At 44.0% G+C, this 19,003-nt stretch overlaps 1 protein-coding gene across 2 annotated transcripts in view; it reads right to left on the bottom strand.

Moving 5' to 3' along the window:
• LOC133578681 (kinesin-like protein KIF24) overlaps positions 1 to 17,330 on the bottom strand; it is a 34,594-nt gene extending 17,264 nt beyond the window's left edge. Inside the window, exons 1-5 of one of the 2 annotated variants that reach the window (XM_061933138.1) lie at positions 16,274 to 17,330; positions 8,344 to 8,437; positions 7,693 to 8,277; positions 1,944 to 2,106; positions 1,777 to 1,874 (exon numbers count right to left, since the gene is read on the bottom strand). In XM_061933138.1, coding sequence (XP_061789122.1) covers positions 1,777 to 1,874; positions 1,944 to 2,106; positions 7,693 to 8,277; positions 8,344 to 8,437; positions 16,274 to 16,361 — 1,028 coding nt within the window. In that variant the 5' untranslated portion in view covers positions 16,362 to 17,330. Of the gene's footprint in view, positions 1 to 1,776; positions 1,875 to 1,943; positions 2,107 to 7,692; positions 8,319 to 8,343; positions 8,438 to 16,273 lie in introns of both variants that reach the window. The other variant, XM_061933146.1, reaches the window with a different exon arrangement.
• Positions 17,331 to 19,003: the final 1,673 nt, after the last annotated feature.

The raw sequence follows: 19,003 nt of genomic DNA, 5'->3' as shown, positions 1-19,003 counted from the left end.
TGACGTCACAACGTGGCGTCACATTGGGAAGCAATCCGCCATTTTCTCAAACACCGAGTCAAATCAGCTCTGTTATTTTCCCTTTTTTCGACTGTTTTCCGTACCTTGGAGACATCATGCCTCGTCGGTGTGTTGTCGGAGGGTGTAACAACACGAACAGGGACGGATTCAAGTTGCACCAGTGGCCCAAAGATGCGAAAGTGACAAGAAATTGGACGTTTGTTCCGCACACTTTACCGACGAAAGCTATGCTACGACAGAGATGGCAAGAATGTGTGGATATCCTGCGACACTCAAAGCAGATGCATTTCCAACGATAAGTCAAAGAAATCTGCCGCCAGACCCCCATTGAATATGCCGGAGTGTGTGGGCAATTCAGGGACAAAGGACCTCGCTAGCACGGCAAGCAATGGCGGCAGTTTGTTCCCGCAGACGAGCGAGCTAAACCCCCTATGGACCCTAGCTTCCCTGGCCTGCTGACATCAACTCCAAAACTGGACAGATCAGCTTTCAGGAAAAGAGCGCGGATGAGGGTATGTCTACAGAATATATTAATTGATGAAAATTGGGCTGTCTGCACTCTCAAAGTGCATGTTGTTGCCAAATGTATTTCATATGCTGTAAACCTAGTTCATAGTTGTTAGTTTCCTTTAATGCCAAACAAACACATACCAATCGTTGGTTAGAAGGCGATCGCCGAATTCGTCCTCGCTTTCTCCCGTGTCGCTGGCTGTCGTGTCGTTTTCGTCGGTTTCGCTTGCATACGGTTCAAACCGATATGGCTCAATAGCTTCAGTTTCAATTTCGTTTTCGCTACCTGCCTCCACACTACAACCATCCGTTTCAATACATGCGTAATCTGTTGAATCGCTTAAGCCGCTGAAATCCGAGTCTGAATCCAAGCTAATGTCGCTATAGCTTGCTGTTCTTTCCGCCATGTTTGTTTGTGTTGGCTTCACTATGTGACGTCACAGGAAAATGGACGGGTGTTTATAACGATGGTTAAAATCAGGCACTTTGAAGCTTTTTTTAGGGATATTGCGTGATGGGTAAAATTTTGAAAAAAACTTCGAAAAATATAATAAGCCACTGGGAACTGATTTTTAATGGTTTTAACCATTCTGAAATTGTGATAATGTTCCCCTGAGGAGTTGTCAAAAATTCAAGCAGAAGCTTGTGGATGGCTACCAAAAGTGCCTTATTGCAGTGAAACTTGCCAAGGGACATGTAAGCAAATATTAACATTGCTGTATGTATACTTTTGACCCAGCACATTTGCTCACATTTTCAGTAGACCCATAATAAATTCATAAGAGAACCAAACTTCATGAATGTTTTTTGTGACCAACAAGTATGTGCTCCAATCACTCTATCACAAAAAAATGACAGTTGTAGAAATGATTGGAAACTCAAGACAGCCATGACATTATGTTCTTTACAAGTGTATGTCAACTTTTGACCACGACTGTATATTGTTATCCCAAGAGGCTGCATGCAATATAGATTTTAGGCCGTATCGCCCATCCCTAATTGGCCCTAAAGACATAAGCCCAACAAGTTTAGAGAGAAATGGGTGAAAAATTTAGGAAGAAATCCCTATTTTTTGTTTTAGCCCTTGTTTTAGTAGCAGTCATGGCACCCTGTAGTCACGTGAGTTGCACGGCCACTCTCCCAAAAGCACCACGCCGTCCCGTGTAACAAAGAATATAGAAATCCTGCAGCGAGATAATAAACTATATTTTTGTCTGATAAAAAAAAAACATGCTGAAACATTACCCGTTGAGCATGTGCTGCACCAGACGATACGCCGTCTTCTTATACACCTCCTCGTTAGATTGATGCTCACCAAAAACCTGGTCAAAGTAGAACGGATGCTGCATAACAGCGAGCCAGAATGAGCAATTAGCCAAGACAACGGGAGTTGAACACACATGTGTATGTACCTTTAAAATGTACTGAGTGAGGTCCACAGCTTCTTTGCCCTCTTGAACAACCACACACTCGGCACTGGGCGTCATCACGACGTCCGCCTCTTCTTTCCGTCTCTCTGCCAGCGTCAGAGGTCGTTTCCTCACGCAAACGAGGATCCTCGGCCCGCCGGTTTGCCTGCAACGCACAAATAACGCCGTCCAAATCAGCCGTGGATGGACTCTCACAGGTCCGTATCCCGTATGTCGATGTGGAGGAGCTCCTCCCGAATGACAGAGCTTCTCACCCTATCTCTAAGAGACAGAAGAAACTAATTTTGGCCACTTGTACCCGTGATTCTGTCCTGTCAGTCATAACCCAAAGCTCATGACTATAGGTCAGGATAGGCATCAGATCCTCACGCAAACGAGGATCCTCGGCCCGCCGGTTTGCCTGCAACGCACAAATATCGCCGTCCAAATCAGCCGTGGATGGACTCTCACAGGTCCGTATCCCGTATGTCGACGTGGAGGAGCTCCTCCCGAATGACAGAGCTTCTCACCCTATCTCTAAGGGAGACAGAAGAAACTAATTTTGGCCACTTGTACCCGTAATCCTGTCCTGTCAGTCATAACCCAAAGCTCATGACTATAGGTCAGGATAGGCATCAGATCGTCCGGTAAATTGAGAGCTTTGCCTTCCGGCTTAGCTCCTTCAGCACCACGACGAACCGATACGGGGTCCGCATCACTGCAGACGCTTCACCGATCCGCCTGTCGATCTCATGAGCCACTCTTTCCTCACTTGTGAACAGGACCCCAAGGTACTTGAACTCCTCCACTTGGGGCAGGCACTCCACAAATATCGCCGTCCAAATCAGCCGTGGATGGACTCTCACAGGTCCGTATCCCGTATGTCGATGTGGAGGAGCTCCTCCCGAATGACAGAGCTTCTCACCCTATCTCTAAGAGAGACAGAAGAAACTAATTTTGGCCACTTGTACCCGTAATCCTGTCCTGTCAGTCATAACCCAAAGCTCATGACTATAGGTCAGGATAGGCATCAGATCGTCCGGTAAATTGAGAGCTTTGCCTTCCGGCTTAGCTCCTTCATCACCACGACAGACCGATACGGGGTCCGCATCACTGCACCGATCCGCCTGTCGATCTCATGAGCCACTCTGTCCTCACTTGTGAACAGGACCCCGAGGTACTTGAACTCCTCCACTTGGGGCAGGCACTCCACCCTTTTCCGGGAAAGAACCATGGACTCGAACTTAGAAGTGCTGATTTTCATCCCAGTCATTTCCCACTCCAATGGGAACCGATCCAGTGAGAGCTGAAGATCCTGGCCATACGTAGCCAGCAAGACCACCAAACCAGATCCCCTTAATGCCCTGACTGCGCCTAGAAATTCTGTCAATAAAAGTTGTAAACAGAATCTGTGACAAAGGGCATCCCTGGTCCAACCCTCACTAGAAACGGGTCCGACTTACTGGCAGTAAGTCGGACCACTCTGTCCTCACTTGTGAACAGGACCCCGAGGTATTTGAACTCCTCCACTTGGGGCAGGCACTCCACCCTTTTCCAAGAAAGAACCATGGACTCGAACTTAGAAGTGCTGATTTTCATCACAGTCATTTCACACCCCCCTGGGAACCGATCTAGTGAGAGCTGAAGATCCTTGCCAGACGAAGCCAGCAAGACCACCAAACCAGATCCCCTTAATGCCCTGACTCCGCCTATTGGGTCAGGGCATTACGTCGGACCCGTTTCTAGTGAGGGTTGGACCAGGGATGCCCTTTGTCACAGATTCTGTTTACAACTTTTATGGACAGAATTTTTAGGCGGACCAAGCTCCGACACTGATCATACATAGATCGGAATGCCACAATAAGGCGGTTGAATACCTCATACTCTCTGAGTACTCTCCACAAGACTTCCCGAGGGCACAGTCGAATGCCTTCTCCAAATCCACAAAACACATGTAGACTGGTTGGGCAAACTCCCACGCACTCTCAAGGATCCTGCCGAGAGTATAGAGTAAGTCCAATAACAAAACACCACTCTGGTTCAGATCAGGGCGGCCGTTTCTCCCAATCACACCTCTCCAGATTTTACTGTCGTTGCCAAAATGAGCATTGAAGTGCCCCAGTAGAACAAGGGAATCACCAGAGGCAGCAGTCTCCAGTACTCCCCCAAGGGACTCTGAACTGCGGTTTGGTGCGCAAGCACAAACAAGGGTCAGGTTAGCAAAACTGGGTTAGTAAAACTTCTTAAAAGAGGCGTGGTCGGGACTGAACAAAATTGTGTAACACAGTGAGTAGATTTTAAGTTGTTTAGCTTTTTGACAAATGTTGTAGATATACACCTTAGAGCCTAATATTTTGTTACTAGACACATATCACAGTTGGCATGCTAGCTTTTAACACATTTTGCAGGTATACACCTGAGTCAAATATTTAGTGTCTTAACATGCAAGATTTTTAGCACATTTAGAAGTACCGTATACACCTTAAAGTCAGATATTTTGTTATTTGACACATGCTAACTGTTAGCATGCTAGATTTTTAACAGATTTTGCAGGTGTACACCTGAATCAAACATTTTTTTCCTTGGTGACGGAAACATTTTTTTACTTGACGCATGCTAACTAGCTTTTTCGAAAATGTTACAGGTGTACACCTCTGAGTCAGATATTTTGTGTCATGACGCATGCTAACTGTTAACATGCTAGCTTTTTAGCAGGATTTACAGGTATACACCTGAGTCAAATTTTTGTATTATTTCACGCATGCTAATTGTTTGCATGCTAGCATTTTAGCTAATTTTTCAAGTATACACATGCTAACAGTATGCTAGCTTATTTGGCTCATTTCGCAAGAATACACTTAAGAATTGCATATTTTGTTAATGCTATCTGACTCGGGTGCTAACGGTTGACATTTCAATTAGGCTTTTTAGCACTAATATGCAATTTCGAATGTGATTTTCCTAATTCTAAGACATGGTAACATGTCTTCCAAAACACGTTTTAGCAGAATCCATAATACTTTACACAATACGATCATAAAATACCGTATTTTTCGGAGTATAAGTCGCTCCAGAGTATAAGTCGCGCCGGCCGAAAAAATGCATAATAAAGAAGGAAAAAAACATATATAAGTCGCACTGGAGTATAAGTCGCATTTTTTGGGGAAATTTATTTGATAAAAGCCAACACCAAGAATAGACATTTGAAAGGCAATTTCAAATAAATAAAGAATAGTGAACAACAGGCTGAATAAGTGTACGTTATATGAGGCATAAATAACCAACTGGTATGTTAACGTAACATATTATGGTAAGAGTCATTCAAATAACTATAACATATAGAACATGCTATACGTTTACCAAACAATCTGTCACTCCTAATCGCTAAATCCCATGAAATCTTATACCGTATTTTTCGGACTATAAGTCGCAGTTTTTTTCATAGTTTGGCCGGGGGAGCGACTTATACTCAGGAGCGACTTATGTGTGAAATTATTAACACATTAGCGTAAAATATCAAATAATATTATTTAGCTCATTCACGTAAGAGACTAGACGTATAAGATTTTATGGGATTTAGCGATTAGGAGTGACAGATTGTTTGGTAAACGCATAGCATGTTCTATATGTTATAGTTATTTGAATGACTCTTACCATAATATGTTACGTTAACATACCAGGCACCAGGGGCGTCACTAGCTTTTAAGGACAGGGGGGGCTTAGCCCCCAGGAGAGCGAACGTAGCGCACGAGTACAAAACTTCACAAACGGCTAACAAAGACTTAGAAATTATTCATTGTTATTATTATTTAAAAAATGCACGGGACGAAATGAAATGCTCCCCGGGACGATGGCTTTTAACCATTTTTTCTCTTTTTCTTTTTATGTATTTATTCATTTTACATTAAATGTCTTGGTTTTTCCTCCCTCTGAAAATCCTATGAAATGTTTAACAAGCCATCCTATAATAATACAACAGCTATTAATGTAACAATACAATAAAACAAATCTATTTAATTATGTTTTTTTCATTATTTTAACATTAGGCTAATGTATATTACTTTATATAGATTCTACAAGAGTGATGTGGGCGTTTTCTACATGAACAAGTCCAAGGACCGCAAGCAAGGTCGCAGAGAAAATGCGGACTGGATTTTGAGTGATGTGGGCATTTTCTATATGAACAAGTGGAATGGATTGGATACCGACACACTAAAGGGGCTCTCTACCTTAAAGTACCAATGATTGTCACACACACACACTAGGTGTGGTGAAATGTGTCCTCTGCATTTGACCCATCCCCTTGTTCACCCCCTGGGAGGTGAGGGGAGCAGTTGTCAGCAGCGGTGCCGCGCCCGGGAATAATTTTTGGTGATTTACGCTATGAAGTGAGGGGAAACGGAGTGAATAATGACAGTTTATATGATTATTTATTTAAACTCATATTCGGGCCACTTTATAATGAATATGTCGGCATGTATTTGTAAAAAAAAATAAAAAAAATTATATATACATATATATATATATATATATATAACACCAAATTATTTAGGGGGGCTTTAGAATATTTTAGGGGGGCTTGAGCCCCCCTAAAATAGGCCTAACAACGCCAATGCCAGGCACGTTCTCAGTTGGTTATTTATGCCTCATATAACGTACACTTATTCAGCCTGTTGTTCACTATTCTTTATTTATTTTAAATTGCCTTTCAAATGTCTATTCTTGGTGTTGGCTTTTATCAAATACATTTCCCCAAAAAATGCGACTTATACTCTAGTGCGACTTATGTTTTTTTCTTTCTTTATTATGCATTTTCGGCCGGTGCGACTTATACTCCGGAGCGACTTATACTCCGAAAAATACGGTATGTCTAGTCCAGGGGTCGGCAACCCACGGCTCTAGAGCCGCATGGCGGCTCTTTAGCGCCGCCCTAGTGGCTCTCTGGAGCTTTTTCAGAAATGTATGAAAAATGGAAAAAGATGAGGGGAAAACAATCTATTTTTTGTTTTAATATGGTTTCTGTAGGAGGACAAACATGACCCAAACCTACCTAATTGTTATAAAGCACACTGTTTATATTAAACATGCTTCACTGATTCGAGTATTTGGCGAGCGCCATTTTGTCCTACTAATTTTGGCGGTCCTTGAACTCACCTTAGTTTGTTTACATGTACGGTATAACTTTCTAGGACGTGTTTTATGCCACTTCTTTTTCTGTCTCATTCTGTCCACCAAAATTTTAAGGTTGTGCATGAAAGGTGAGTTTTGTTGATGTTATTGACTTTTTGGAGTGCTAATCAGACATATTTGGTCACTGCATGACTGCAACTAATCGATGCTAACATGCTATTTAGGCTAGCTATATGTACATATTGCATCATAATGCCTCATTTGTAGCTATATTTGAGGTCATTTAGTTTCCTTTAAGTCCTCTTAATTCAATTTATATCTCATGACACACTATCTGTATGTAATATGGCTTTTAATTTTTTGCGGCTCCAGACAGATTTTTTTTGTATTTTTGGTCCAATATGGCTCTTTCAACATTTTGGGTTGCCGACCCCTCATCTAGTCTTTTACGTGAATGAGCTAAATATTTAATAAATATTTTACGGTAATGTGTTAATAATTTCACACATAAGTCTCTCCTGAGTATAAGTCGCACCCCCGGCCAAACTATGAAAAAAACTGCGACTTATAGTCCGAAAAATACGGTATAGCAAATCGGGTGTTTACCGCGGCAGATACTCACTTTTTTGAAGCAACGGGATTCAGAGGTAGTCCATAGTTGTATCCTGGTTTTCTCTTTGCTTCAAAAACAGGTGTTGGTTTAGTAAATTGTCCACCATATTGTCTGTAAGCGCTTCCTCGATCTGGACACATCTTCCCCACCAGTTGGCCGTTGAACCGCTTTGCCGTAGCTGCTTTGGGTTTCAGAGGGTGGGACGAGGCGGTCTGTGGCAGCAGCAGTGCGGAATTAGTACTGTACATGGACAATCGTCTAGTGATGTCTGGCCTGCTGTGCTGAGCAGCTGGCCTGAGACTGCCGTTCCGCCCACGCTGCTGGCATTCATCATCGAGGTGCATGCGGACGCGGGGGGTTTTGGAAAAACTTGCCGGGTCACCGTTAGTAAAAGTATCCACTAACGGGACTTCTTCGTCACTCTCATCGGCATCCTCTTCCAGCCCCAGACCTTCCTGCTCCAGCGTTTTGATCAGATGCACCAGACTGAAGAGCCGACTCTTGTCCTCCTTGGTGTGGATCTCCAGCACGGGGAGGTCCTCCGAGGTGAGGCACAAGAGGTGGGCCAAGTGACGGATTCCCATGGAGGTGAAGCTGAAAGGACAGGTAGAATTGACGGGTGGGTGGCGGGACATCTGGAAGTAAAGAGAGCGTGTTTACCGTTCGTAGTGATGCTGAAGACCGACTGCCCTCAGGCAGTCAAAGAGGCCGAGCGTCATGGCTCTGTTTTCTGTCTCCATGGCCTCCGCACACCCTGGGAGAGGAGCAGGTATCGAACTTGTGTTCCATTGCATCAAGTAGTCGTTAAAAGCCTATCGTCCCGTAGCCATGTTGCTTTTCTTAAAGACAATATGTCCTTCCTGATGCCCCTCCCTCAAGGTTTCTGTCTAACACAGTGGTTCTTAACCTTTTTGGAGGTACCGAACCCCACCAGTTTCATATGCGCATTCATCAAACCCTTCTTTAGTGAAAAATAAAATGGGTTTTTTTTCAAATTCAGGACAAAGTTATATCCATCCATCTTCTTCCGCTTATCCGAGGTCGGGTCGCGGGGGCAGCAGCCTAAGCAGGGAAGCCCAGACTTCCCTCTCCCCAGCCACTTCGTCCAGCTCTTCCTGTGGGACCCCGAGGCGTTCCCAGGCCAGCCGGGAGACATAGTCTTCCCAACGTGTCCTGGGTCTTCCCCGCGGCCTCCTACCGGTCGGACGTGCCCTAAACACCTCCCTAGGGAGGCGTTCGGGTGGCATCCTTACCAGATGCCCGAACCACCTCATCTGGCTCCTCTCCATGTGGAGGAGCAGCGGCTTTACTTTGAGCTCCCCCCGGATGGCAGAGCTTCTCACCCTATCTCTAAGGGAGAGCCCCGCCACCCGGCGGAGGAAACTCATTTCGGCCGCTTGTACCCGTCATCTTGTCCTTTCGGTCATAACCCAAAGCTCATGACCATAGGTGAGGATGGGAACGTAGATCGACCGGTAAATTGAGAGCTTTGCCTTTCGGCTCAGCTCCGTCTTCACCACAACGGATCGATACAGCGTCCGCATTACTGAAGACGCCGCACCGATCCGCCTGTCGATCTCACGATCCACTCTTCCCTCACTCGTGAACAAGACTCCGAGGTACTTGAACTCCTCCACTTGGGGCAAGATCTCCTCCCCAACCCGGAGATGGCACTCCACCCTTTTCCGGGCGAGAACCATGGACTCGGACTTGGAGGTGCTGATTCTCATCCCAGTCGCTTCACACTCGGCTGCGAACCGATCCAGCGAGAGCTGAAGATCCTGGCCAGATGAAGCCATCAGGACCACATCATCTGCAAAAAGCAGAGACCTAATCCTGCAGCCACCAAACCAGATCCCCTCAACGCCTTGACTGCGCCTAGAAATTCTGTCCATAAAAGTTATGAACAGAATCGGTGACAAAGGGCAGCCTTGGTGGAGTCCAACCCTCACTGGAAACGTGTCCGACTTACTGCCGGCAATGCGGACCAAGCTCTAGCACTGATCATACAGGGAGCGGACTGCCACAATCAGACAGTCCGATACCCCTCGGGAAGTCCTGTGGGGAGTGCTCAGGGACAAAGTTATATGTTTTTGGTAACACTTTAGTATGGGGAACATATTCTAAGTAACAAAGACTTAATTTAGAGTTATTTGGTTAGGGTTAGGGTCAGGGTTAGAGGGTTAGGGTTATAATAAGGCCATGCAGAATAAAGCATTAATAAGTACTTAATAATGACTAGTTAAGAGCCAATATGTTACTAATTTGCATGTTAATAAGCAACTAATTAATGGTGAATATGTTCCCCATACTAAAGTGATACCATGTTTTAATACTGGTGCACAAAATGAACCGTGCATGAACATCACCTTGTTCAAACAACAAAACCAACAACAGTGCATAAACTCACAACAAATTACACACCTGCAAATCAGTCTGACTTCTGCTGTTGCCGTATCCGTAATACGCCGATAGGGAGAAGTTTTTATTTACACGATGAGTCGGGTGTGTCTTGACCTCCGCCGAACCCCTGAGCCCGACTCACCGAACCCCTAGGGTTCCATTGAACCCAGGTTAAGAACCACTAGTCTAACAGCTGTGCATGAATGCACTTTACTAGGGAAAGTGTTTGTTTAATTGTTCTATTAAACAGTACAAAGTTTTTCAAAATAATTATACATACATAATTGCAGCATCTTTGACCAAAAGAGGCCTATCCCCTAATAGTAATTTTGTTGTTTGTTTTTTTGTTATTTTGGAATGTGTTTTCATTTCAATAGATACCTAGTACTCTCCTCAGATGAGTACACAAACGGACCACAGCTAATATTATGCCTGAATTTGACAATGATTATCAGTGTTGGGACTAACGCGTTACTTTCGGCGGTAAATAGTAACCTAACGCGTCATTTTTTATATTCAGTAACTCAGTTACCGTTACTACATGATGCTTTACTGCGTTATTTTTTATGTAGTATCGGCTAGAAACTGAGAAGATCTGAGTGTGTTTTATTGGAGCGCTGCAGAAGATGTGACAAGGAAGAGGCTGTCTGTGTGTATGTGTGTGTGTGGGAGGGGGTGTGTCTGTATTTACTAACAAGACATGGCGTAGCCCGAAGCCAAGCTTCTTAACATGGAGATATTCTCACTACTTTTCTTTTGTCCACCACAAAGAAAAGAACATCTTAATTAAATGTAAGTTGTGTCTTGAATCAAAAATCCTATCCTAGCAATTCAAATCTGCTGAAACAGCTACAAAAGCAACACGCTTCGACGAAGCTAGTAAAGAGAGACACACTTCACCTCCTAAGCAACAGCGGCTGGATTTTAACGAGGCACTGCGCACTAAAGGTACACACACTCTGTCAATTGTTTTATATGCTCTTTCATTCTAGACTTGTAGAGTGTTTGATTATCACATCACTCTAAATGTATAGACTATAAAGTTCACAAACATAAAGAGGGATGCTAGTGGGCCAGGCCAATATTTCCTTATCTCTAAACTAAAACTGGGGAAATGTGTAGTGTCCTGGGCTTCAGACGTGATTTTATTTCAGAATTCCTTGAAACCAACAACATTATGGTTTGTACATTTTCAAAACGCGCTTGTTCTATTTTTAAACAAAGAAAACAATCTTTATTTTTAAGTTATCGTACCGTGATTTTATCAGTCCGGCCCACTAGGGAGTAGATTTTTCTCCATGTGGCCCATACTTGCCTACCCTCCCGAATTTTCCTGGAGACCCCCGAATTTCAGTGCCTCTCCCGAAAATCTCCCGGGACAACCATTCTCCCGAATTTCTCCCGATTTCCAGCCGGACTTAAGGCACGCCCCCTCCAGGTCTGTGCGGACCCAAGTGAGGACAGCCTGTCGTCACGTCCGCTTGGCCAACCAAAAAGTAACCATCCATCCATCCATCCATCTTCTTCCGCTTATCCGAGGTTGGGTCGCGGGGGCAGCAGCCTAAGCAGGGAAGCCCAGACTTCCCTCTCCCCAGCCACTTCGTCCAGCTCTTCCTGTGGGACCCCGAGGCGTTCCCAGGCCAGCCGGGAGACATAGTCTTCCCAACGTGTCCTGGGTCTTCTCCGCGGCCTCCTACCGGTCGGACGTGTCCTAAACACCTCCCTAGGGAGGCGTTCGGGTGGCATCCTGACCAGATGCCCGAACCACCTCATCTGGCTCCTCTCGATGTGGAGGAGCCACCCTATCTCTAAGGGAGAGCCCCGCCACCCGGCGGAGGAAACTCATTTCGGCCGCTTGTACCCGTGATCTTGTCCTTTCGGTCATAACCCAAAGCTCATGACCATAGGTGAGGATGGGAACGTAGATCGACCGGTAAATTGAGAGCTTTGCCTTCCGGCTCAGCTCCTTCTTCACCACAATGGATCGATACAGCGTCCGCATTACTGAAGACGCCGCACCGATCCGCCTGTCGATCTCACGATCCACTCTTCCCTCACTCGTGAACAAGACTCCGAGGTACTTGAACTCCTCCACTTGGGGCAAGATCTCCTCCTCAACCCGGAGATGGCACTCCACCCTTTTCCGGGCGAGAACCATGGACTCGGACTTGGAGGTGCTGATTCTCATCCAAGTCGCTTCACACTCGGCTGCGAACCGATCCAGTGAGAGCTGAAGATCCTGGCCAGATGAAGCCATCAGGACCACATCATCTGCAAAAAGCAGAGACCTAATCCTGCAGCCACCAAACCGGATCCCCTCAACGCCTTGACTGCGCCTAGAAATTCTGTCCATAAAAGTTATGAACAGAATCGGTGACAAAGGGCAACCTTGGCGGAGTCCAACCCTCACTGGAAACGTGTCCGACTTACTGCCGGCAATGCGGACCAAGCTCTGGCACTGAGCATACAGGGAGCGGACTGCCACAATCAGACAGTCCGATACCCCATACTCTCCGAGCACTCCCCACAGTACTTCCCGAGGGACACGGTCGGATGCCTTCTCCAAGTCCACAAAACACATGTAGACTGGTTGGGCAAATTCCCATGCACCCTCAAGGACCCTGCCGAGAGTATAGAGCTGGTCCACAGTTCCACGACCAGGACGAAAACCCCACTGTTCCTCCTGAATCCGAGGTTCGACTATCCGGCGTAGCCTACCCATCACGCAATATCCCTAAAAAAAGCTTCAAAGTGCCTGTCCTTTTCCTGTGACGTCACATAGTGATGCCAACAAACAAACATGGCGCATAGAACAGCAAGCTATAGCGACATTAGCTCGGATTCAGACTCGGATTTCAGCGGCTTAAGCGATTCAACAGATTACGCATGTGTTGAAACGGATGGTTGTAGTGTGGAGGCAGGTAGCGAAAACGAAATTGAAGAAGAAACTGAAGCTATTGAGCCATATCGGTTTGAACCGTATGCAAGCGAAACCGACGAAAACGACACGACAGCCAGCGACACGGGAGAAAGCGAGGATGAATTCGGCGATCGCCTTCTAACCAACGATTGGTATGTGTTTGTTTGGCATCAAAGGAAACTAACAACTATGAACTAGGTTTACAGCATATGAAATACATTTGGCAACAACATGCACTTTGAGAGTGCAGACAGCCCAATTTTCATCAATTAATATATTCTGTAGACATACCCTCATCCACTATCTTTTCCTGAAAGCTGATCTGTCCAGTTTTGGAGTTGATGTCAGCAGGCCAGGGAAACTAGGGTCGATATTCTTCTCTTGATCATCTTCGGTGGCATAACGGACGGTGTGAGCCAAGACATCCAGGGGGTTTAGCTCGCTCGTCTGCGGGAACAAACTGCCGCCATTGCTTGCCGTGCTGCCGAGGTCCTTTGTCCCTGAATTGCTCACACACTCCGGCAGATTCAATGGGGGTCTGGCGGCAGATTTCTTTGACTTTATCGTTGGAAATGCATCTGCTTTGAGTGTCGCAGGATATCCACACATTCTTGCCATCTCTGTCGTAGCATAGCTTTCGTCGGTAAAGTGTGCGGAACAAACGTCCAATTTCTTGCCACTTTCGCATCTTTGGGCCACTGGTGCAACTTGAATCCGTCCCTGTCCGTGTTGTTACACCCTCCGACAACACACCGACGAGGCATGATGTCTCCAAGGTACGGAAAACAGTCGAAAAAAGGAAAATAACAGAGCTGATTTGACTCGGTGTTTGTAATGTGTTTGAGAAAATAGCGGATTGCTTCCCGATGTGACGTCACAACGCTCTGAGAGCGAATAATAGAAAGGCGTTTAATTTGCCAAAATTCACCCATTTAGAGTTCGGAAATCGGTTAAAAAAATATATGGTCTTTTTTCTGCAACATCAAGGTATATATTGACGCTTACATAGGTCTGGTGATAATGTTCCCCTTTAACTCAACAATGAGTAGATGAGTGTTATGTGTGTGTATATGTGTAAATAAATGAACACTGAAATTCAAGTATTTCTCTTGTTTATATATATATATGTATATATATATATATATATATATATATATGCAGTGTTGGGACTAACGCGTTACAAAGTAACGCGTTACTGTAACGCCGTTAGTTTCGGCGGTAACTAGTAATCTAACGCGTTTTTTTTTTTAATTCAGTAATTTAGTTACCGTTACTACATGATGCGTTATTGCGTTATTTTACGTTACTTTTGATGTAGTATCGGCTAGAAACAGAAGCGCTGCGGTGAAGTTCTTCTGAATCTTCCTCTGTCACAAGCTGTAGAGAAGAAAAGAGGCGCGGTCTATGTGTGTGTGTGTGTGTGGGTGTGTGGGGAGGCACACAAGTGAAAAAAAAAAAGTTGTTGGCACGTTCAGTCCACACACAGCGTGGTCATGGCGAGCGGAGTAACGGAGGAGCTTGAACGCCCCACGCCATTGAATCGGTGTGTTTATAAGTGCAGACTCGGTTGTGCAAAACGAGGGTTTTAAAAACATGCTGAACGTGCTTGAACCACGTTACGACATCCCGTCGCGCACCCACTTCAGCAATAAGATTGTGCCAGATCTTTATGAGCAGGAGAAGAAAAAAGTTGTGGATGAACAATCTTGAGCATCATCTGTTGCGCTCATGACAGACGGGTGGACGTCCAGCGGAACTATAAGCGCTCACTTCATCACAGCAGACTGGGAGATGAGAAGACACGCCCCCTCTACGAGAGTCACCTTGCGCAGGTACTGACACAAGCAGTGGAGGAATGGAAGATAAAGATATCCCAGTCACACGTGATAATGCCAAAAATCAAATAATTACAGAGAATGAGGCAGGACTGGGACCACAGATAGGTGCTTTGCACATGTAGTGAATTTGGCATCACAGAAGGGAATCTCAGTCAATAGGATGGAGCGCCTCTTTGGGAGGATCAGGAAGGTTTCTTACTTCCACCCAAGCACAACAGCTGCTCATGTGCTTAAGACAAAGCAAGAAATGCTAAAGCTGCCTGCTCATACATGATGTCCCAACGAGGTGGAACTCCACTTATATGTTGGAGCAGCAGGCAGCTATATACTCTGCATTGACCCACAACACCCTGAAGACAAATGTCACCCTGTCTGATGATGATGTGAGAGTGGCAGATGAGGTCCTCCAGGTGCTTAAACCCCTCAAAAGTGTTCCATCTTTACTGAGCACTGAAACTTCACCATCTGTGTCAATGATCCTGCCACTGAAAACAAGGATTCTACAATCCATGGCTCCAAGTGTGGAAGGCAGCAGCATCACTCCAGATGTCAGGCTTTATTTCACTACCTATGTTTCAAGGAAGATGATGTTTCTTCTTATGTTGCACTTAAACTTGTTTTTTATTAATGGTCATTGGTCCAAGTTTAAAGAAAGGAGGAATGCCTTTTTATGTTGCACTGTTTTTCATTAATTATGTTAAAAGGAAAATAAAAATGCATGTCAAGTTGATCAACAGATTGTATTATTCTCCAGTGCAATAACAGTACTGAAATGAAGGCAAAAAGGGCATTAATGGGAGCTTTAAAAAAAAAAGAAGAAAAAAAGAAGTAACTAAATAGTTACTTTTCACAGTAACGCATTACTTTTTGGTGTAAGTAACTGAGTTAGTAACTGAGTTACTTTTGAAATAAAGTAACTAGTAACTGTAACTAGTTACTGGTTTTCAGTAACTAACCCAACACTGCTGATATATATATATATATATATATATATATATATATATATATATATATATATATATATATATAGCTAGAATTCACTGAAAGTCATTTATTTTATATATATATATATATATATATATATATATATATACATATATATATATATATTAAAAAAATGAAAAAAAAAAAAAAAAAAAAATACATATATATATAAATATATAAGAAATACTTGAATTTCAGTGAATCCTAGCTATAAATATACTCCTCCCACCTTAACCCTCCCCAAATCTCCCGAATTTGGAGGTCTCAAGGTTGGCAAGTATGCATGTGGCCCCCGCCATCTAAAATGAGTTTGACACCACTAGTTTAAACAGTTTCATTTGTCTCCTGTGGTATACAAAAAAGTTAAATGAATATGTTAAACTTGACTTAGTGAAGCCAGTTGAGATAATAACTAGTAGAGATAATGAAGAAAACTCAAACTTACCCCAGTGGTGTGCATGCATAAATGCCGGCCAGCAAACACAGCGGACAGGCAGCCTTGTGAAAGTATTATGATGTTGTAGAAAGTCCATTCAACGACACAGAGGAGTATCGTAATTGTTTTCTTAAAGTAACGTGTACGCCGACGTCATTTGACGCATTCTCGAATAATAATCGTTGGCTCAACGAAAGGGCGAACATTATTAGTACACTAACTATTGTGAGGGAATAACGCCATGTCATTAAAAACATTTGCAGGACACTTGACAATTGTGCGGGAATAACGCCATGTAGTTAAAAATAACTTTACTTAAAGTATCCTGGCTGTCGAGTGTACTAAATGTGCGTCGATACATACACAAATTTGGTCTCCATGGCGATGTGAATGCTCGGCTTCAAAGGGATATTTTATCCATGTGAAATAATATACATGCACGGCATGGCTGAAAAAAGAAGAGGTTAATCCAATATTAGTTTAGACTACTTAACCTAATCACGAAGGTGGCGTCTTGAGGTTGCACAAAAAGGGGGCGTTTAACTTCTTATTCTTAGTGTGAAAACATATATTTATAAAACATGCTACGTTGCGATAGGCAACGCAACACGTATTATTGCTAATCCGATACATGGAATTAAGCAATGCGGGTGTGTTTCAGCGGGGCAACAATAAAGGTAACACCACATTTTCCGGACCGTATTGAGTGTAGCACACAACAATGTTTTTTTTCCCCGCTGCTAGCGAGTTACGCTAATCTTCAACGGCCAGTGGAACTCAAGTTAAGTTTGCTATTCGTTATCTTCACATATTAAGCAATATAAAAAAATACTACATTTGATGTAGAAAATAGGTCAGAAATGAGTTGATTTTGGCAGTATTTCGTCTAACGCTAATGCTACCCATCAGCACTTTCGAATGTCTCCTGTTCTCGTTTTTACGCGCTAATTAAATGATCACATAGTCTTATTAAACATCTCAAAATATCCCTTCCCTCTCTTCTTCCCCACACGTTATGTCCCCATGGCCATTCGTGTATTTATAATCCTCGTTTCCCGTCGGATTGTTCCCCTGAATCCCCCTTTCATTTGGACCCCCCCCCCCCCATTTTTAACTGACCACAAAAGGACACGTGGCGCATGCGCAGACAGCAATATTTATTAACCACTTCATAGGCCACAAGCTCCAAGTTCATCTAGTCTGTTAGTGCTAAAGTGTTGTGTTTATATGCATGTTTAAAAGTGATTTCAGTCACAAAGTAGTATATTTTGCCAGCATCATCTTTGGGAAGCTTCTTTCCTGCATTGTTGCTTCCTTATCATCTTTTTAGCATCTTTTTTTTAAACTAAGTTGCTTCTTTCACCTGCATATTGTTAGCTTTTGGGAGATTATTTCGCCGTCTTAGGTTTTCACGTTATCCTTCCTCTTCTTCCTTATCTTTTGGCAGCCTCTTGCCAGCATGGACCCCAACTTACCATTGATTGATTGAAACTTGTATTAGTAGATTGCACAGTACAGTACATATTCCGTACAATTGACCACTAAAGGGTAACACCCGAATAAGTTTTTCAACTTGTTTAAGTCGGGGTCCACTTTAATTAACGACGTGGACCCCGACTTAAACAAGTTCTTTCTTTCTTTAGTTTATTTCGAACATGAACACACTTACATCATAATACATCACACAATTTCATATCATTTCATTTTACATCATGCCCGAAAAGGAGTCAAATGAAATGATTGAAGTTGAAAAACTTATTCGGGTGTTACCATTTAGTGGTCAATTAACCACTAAATGGTCAATTGAATCCATCTGATTTTTCCTGTGTCACAAGCCGGAGAAGAGAGAGGCTCGCTGTGTGTGGGGCGGGGTGTCTGTGTTTACTAACAAGACATCATGGCGGAGCCGAAGCCGAGTTTCTTAACATGGGGATATTCTCAGTACCTTTTTTTTTGTCGAGCACAAAGAAAAGAACATTTTAGTTAAATGTAAATTGTGTCTTGGATTAATCAATTAATCCAAGACAGTTAATCGTTAATCAATCAATCAATCAATCAATCAATCAATGTTTATTTATATAGCCCTAAATCACAAGTGTCTCAAAGGGCTGCACAAGCCACAACGACATCCTCGGTACAAAGCCCACATAAGGGCAAGGAAAAACTCACCCCAGTGGGACGTCAATGTGAATGATTATGAGAAACCTTGGAGAGGACCGCATATGTGGGTAACACCCCCCCCCCCCCCCCAGGGAGACCGAATGCAATGGATGTCGAGTGGGTCTAACATAATATTGTGAGAGTACAGTCCATAGTGGATCCAACACAATAGTAAGAGTCCAGTCCACAGTGGGGCCAGCAGGAAACCATCCCAAGCGGAGACGGGTCAGCAGCGCAGAGATGTTCCCAACTGATACATAGGCGAGCGGTCCACCCCGGGTCCCAAACCCGGACAGTCAGCACTTCATCCATGGCCACCGGACCTGTGTGTCTCCCCCTCCACAAGGGATAGGGGGGAGCACAGGAGAAAAGAAAAGGAACGGCAGATCAACTGGTCTAAAAAAAAGGGGGCTATTCAAAGGCTAGAGTATACAAATGAGTTTTAAGATGGGACTTAAATGCTTCTACTGAGGTAGCATCTCTAATTGTTACCGGGAGGGCATTCCATAGTACTGGAGCCCGAATAGAAAACGCTCTATAGCCCGCAGACTTTTTTTGGGCTCTGGGAATCACTAATAA

The sequence above is a fragment of the Nerophis lumbriciformis genome, linkage group LG03 (genome assembly GCF_033978685.3).
Source record: "Nerophis lumbriciformis linkage group LG03, RoL_Nlum_v2.1, whole genome shotgun sequence".
NCBI classification, from domain to species: domain Eukaryota; kingdom Metazoa; phylum Chordata; class Actinopteri; order Syngnathiformes; family Syngnathidae; genus Nerophis; species Nerophis lumbriciformis.
Note: the sequence above shows the minus strand (reverse complement) of the source record. Positions and strands in the feature narration are given on the sequence as shown.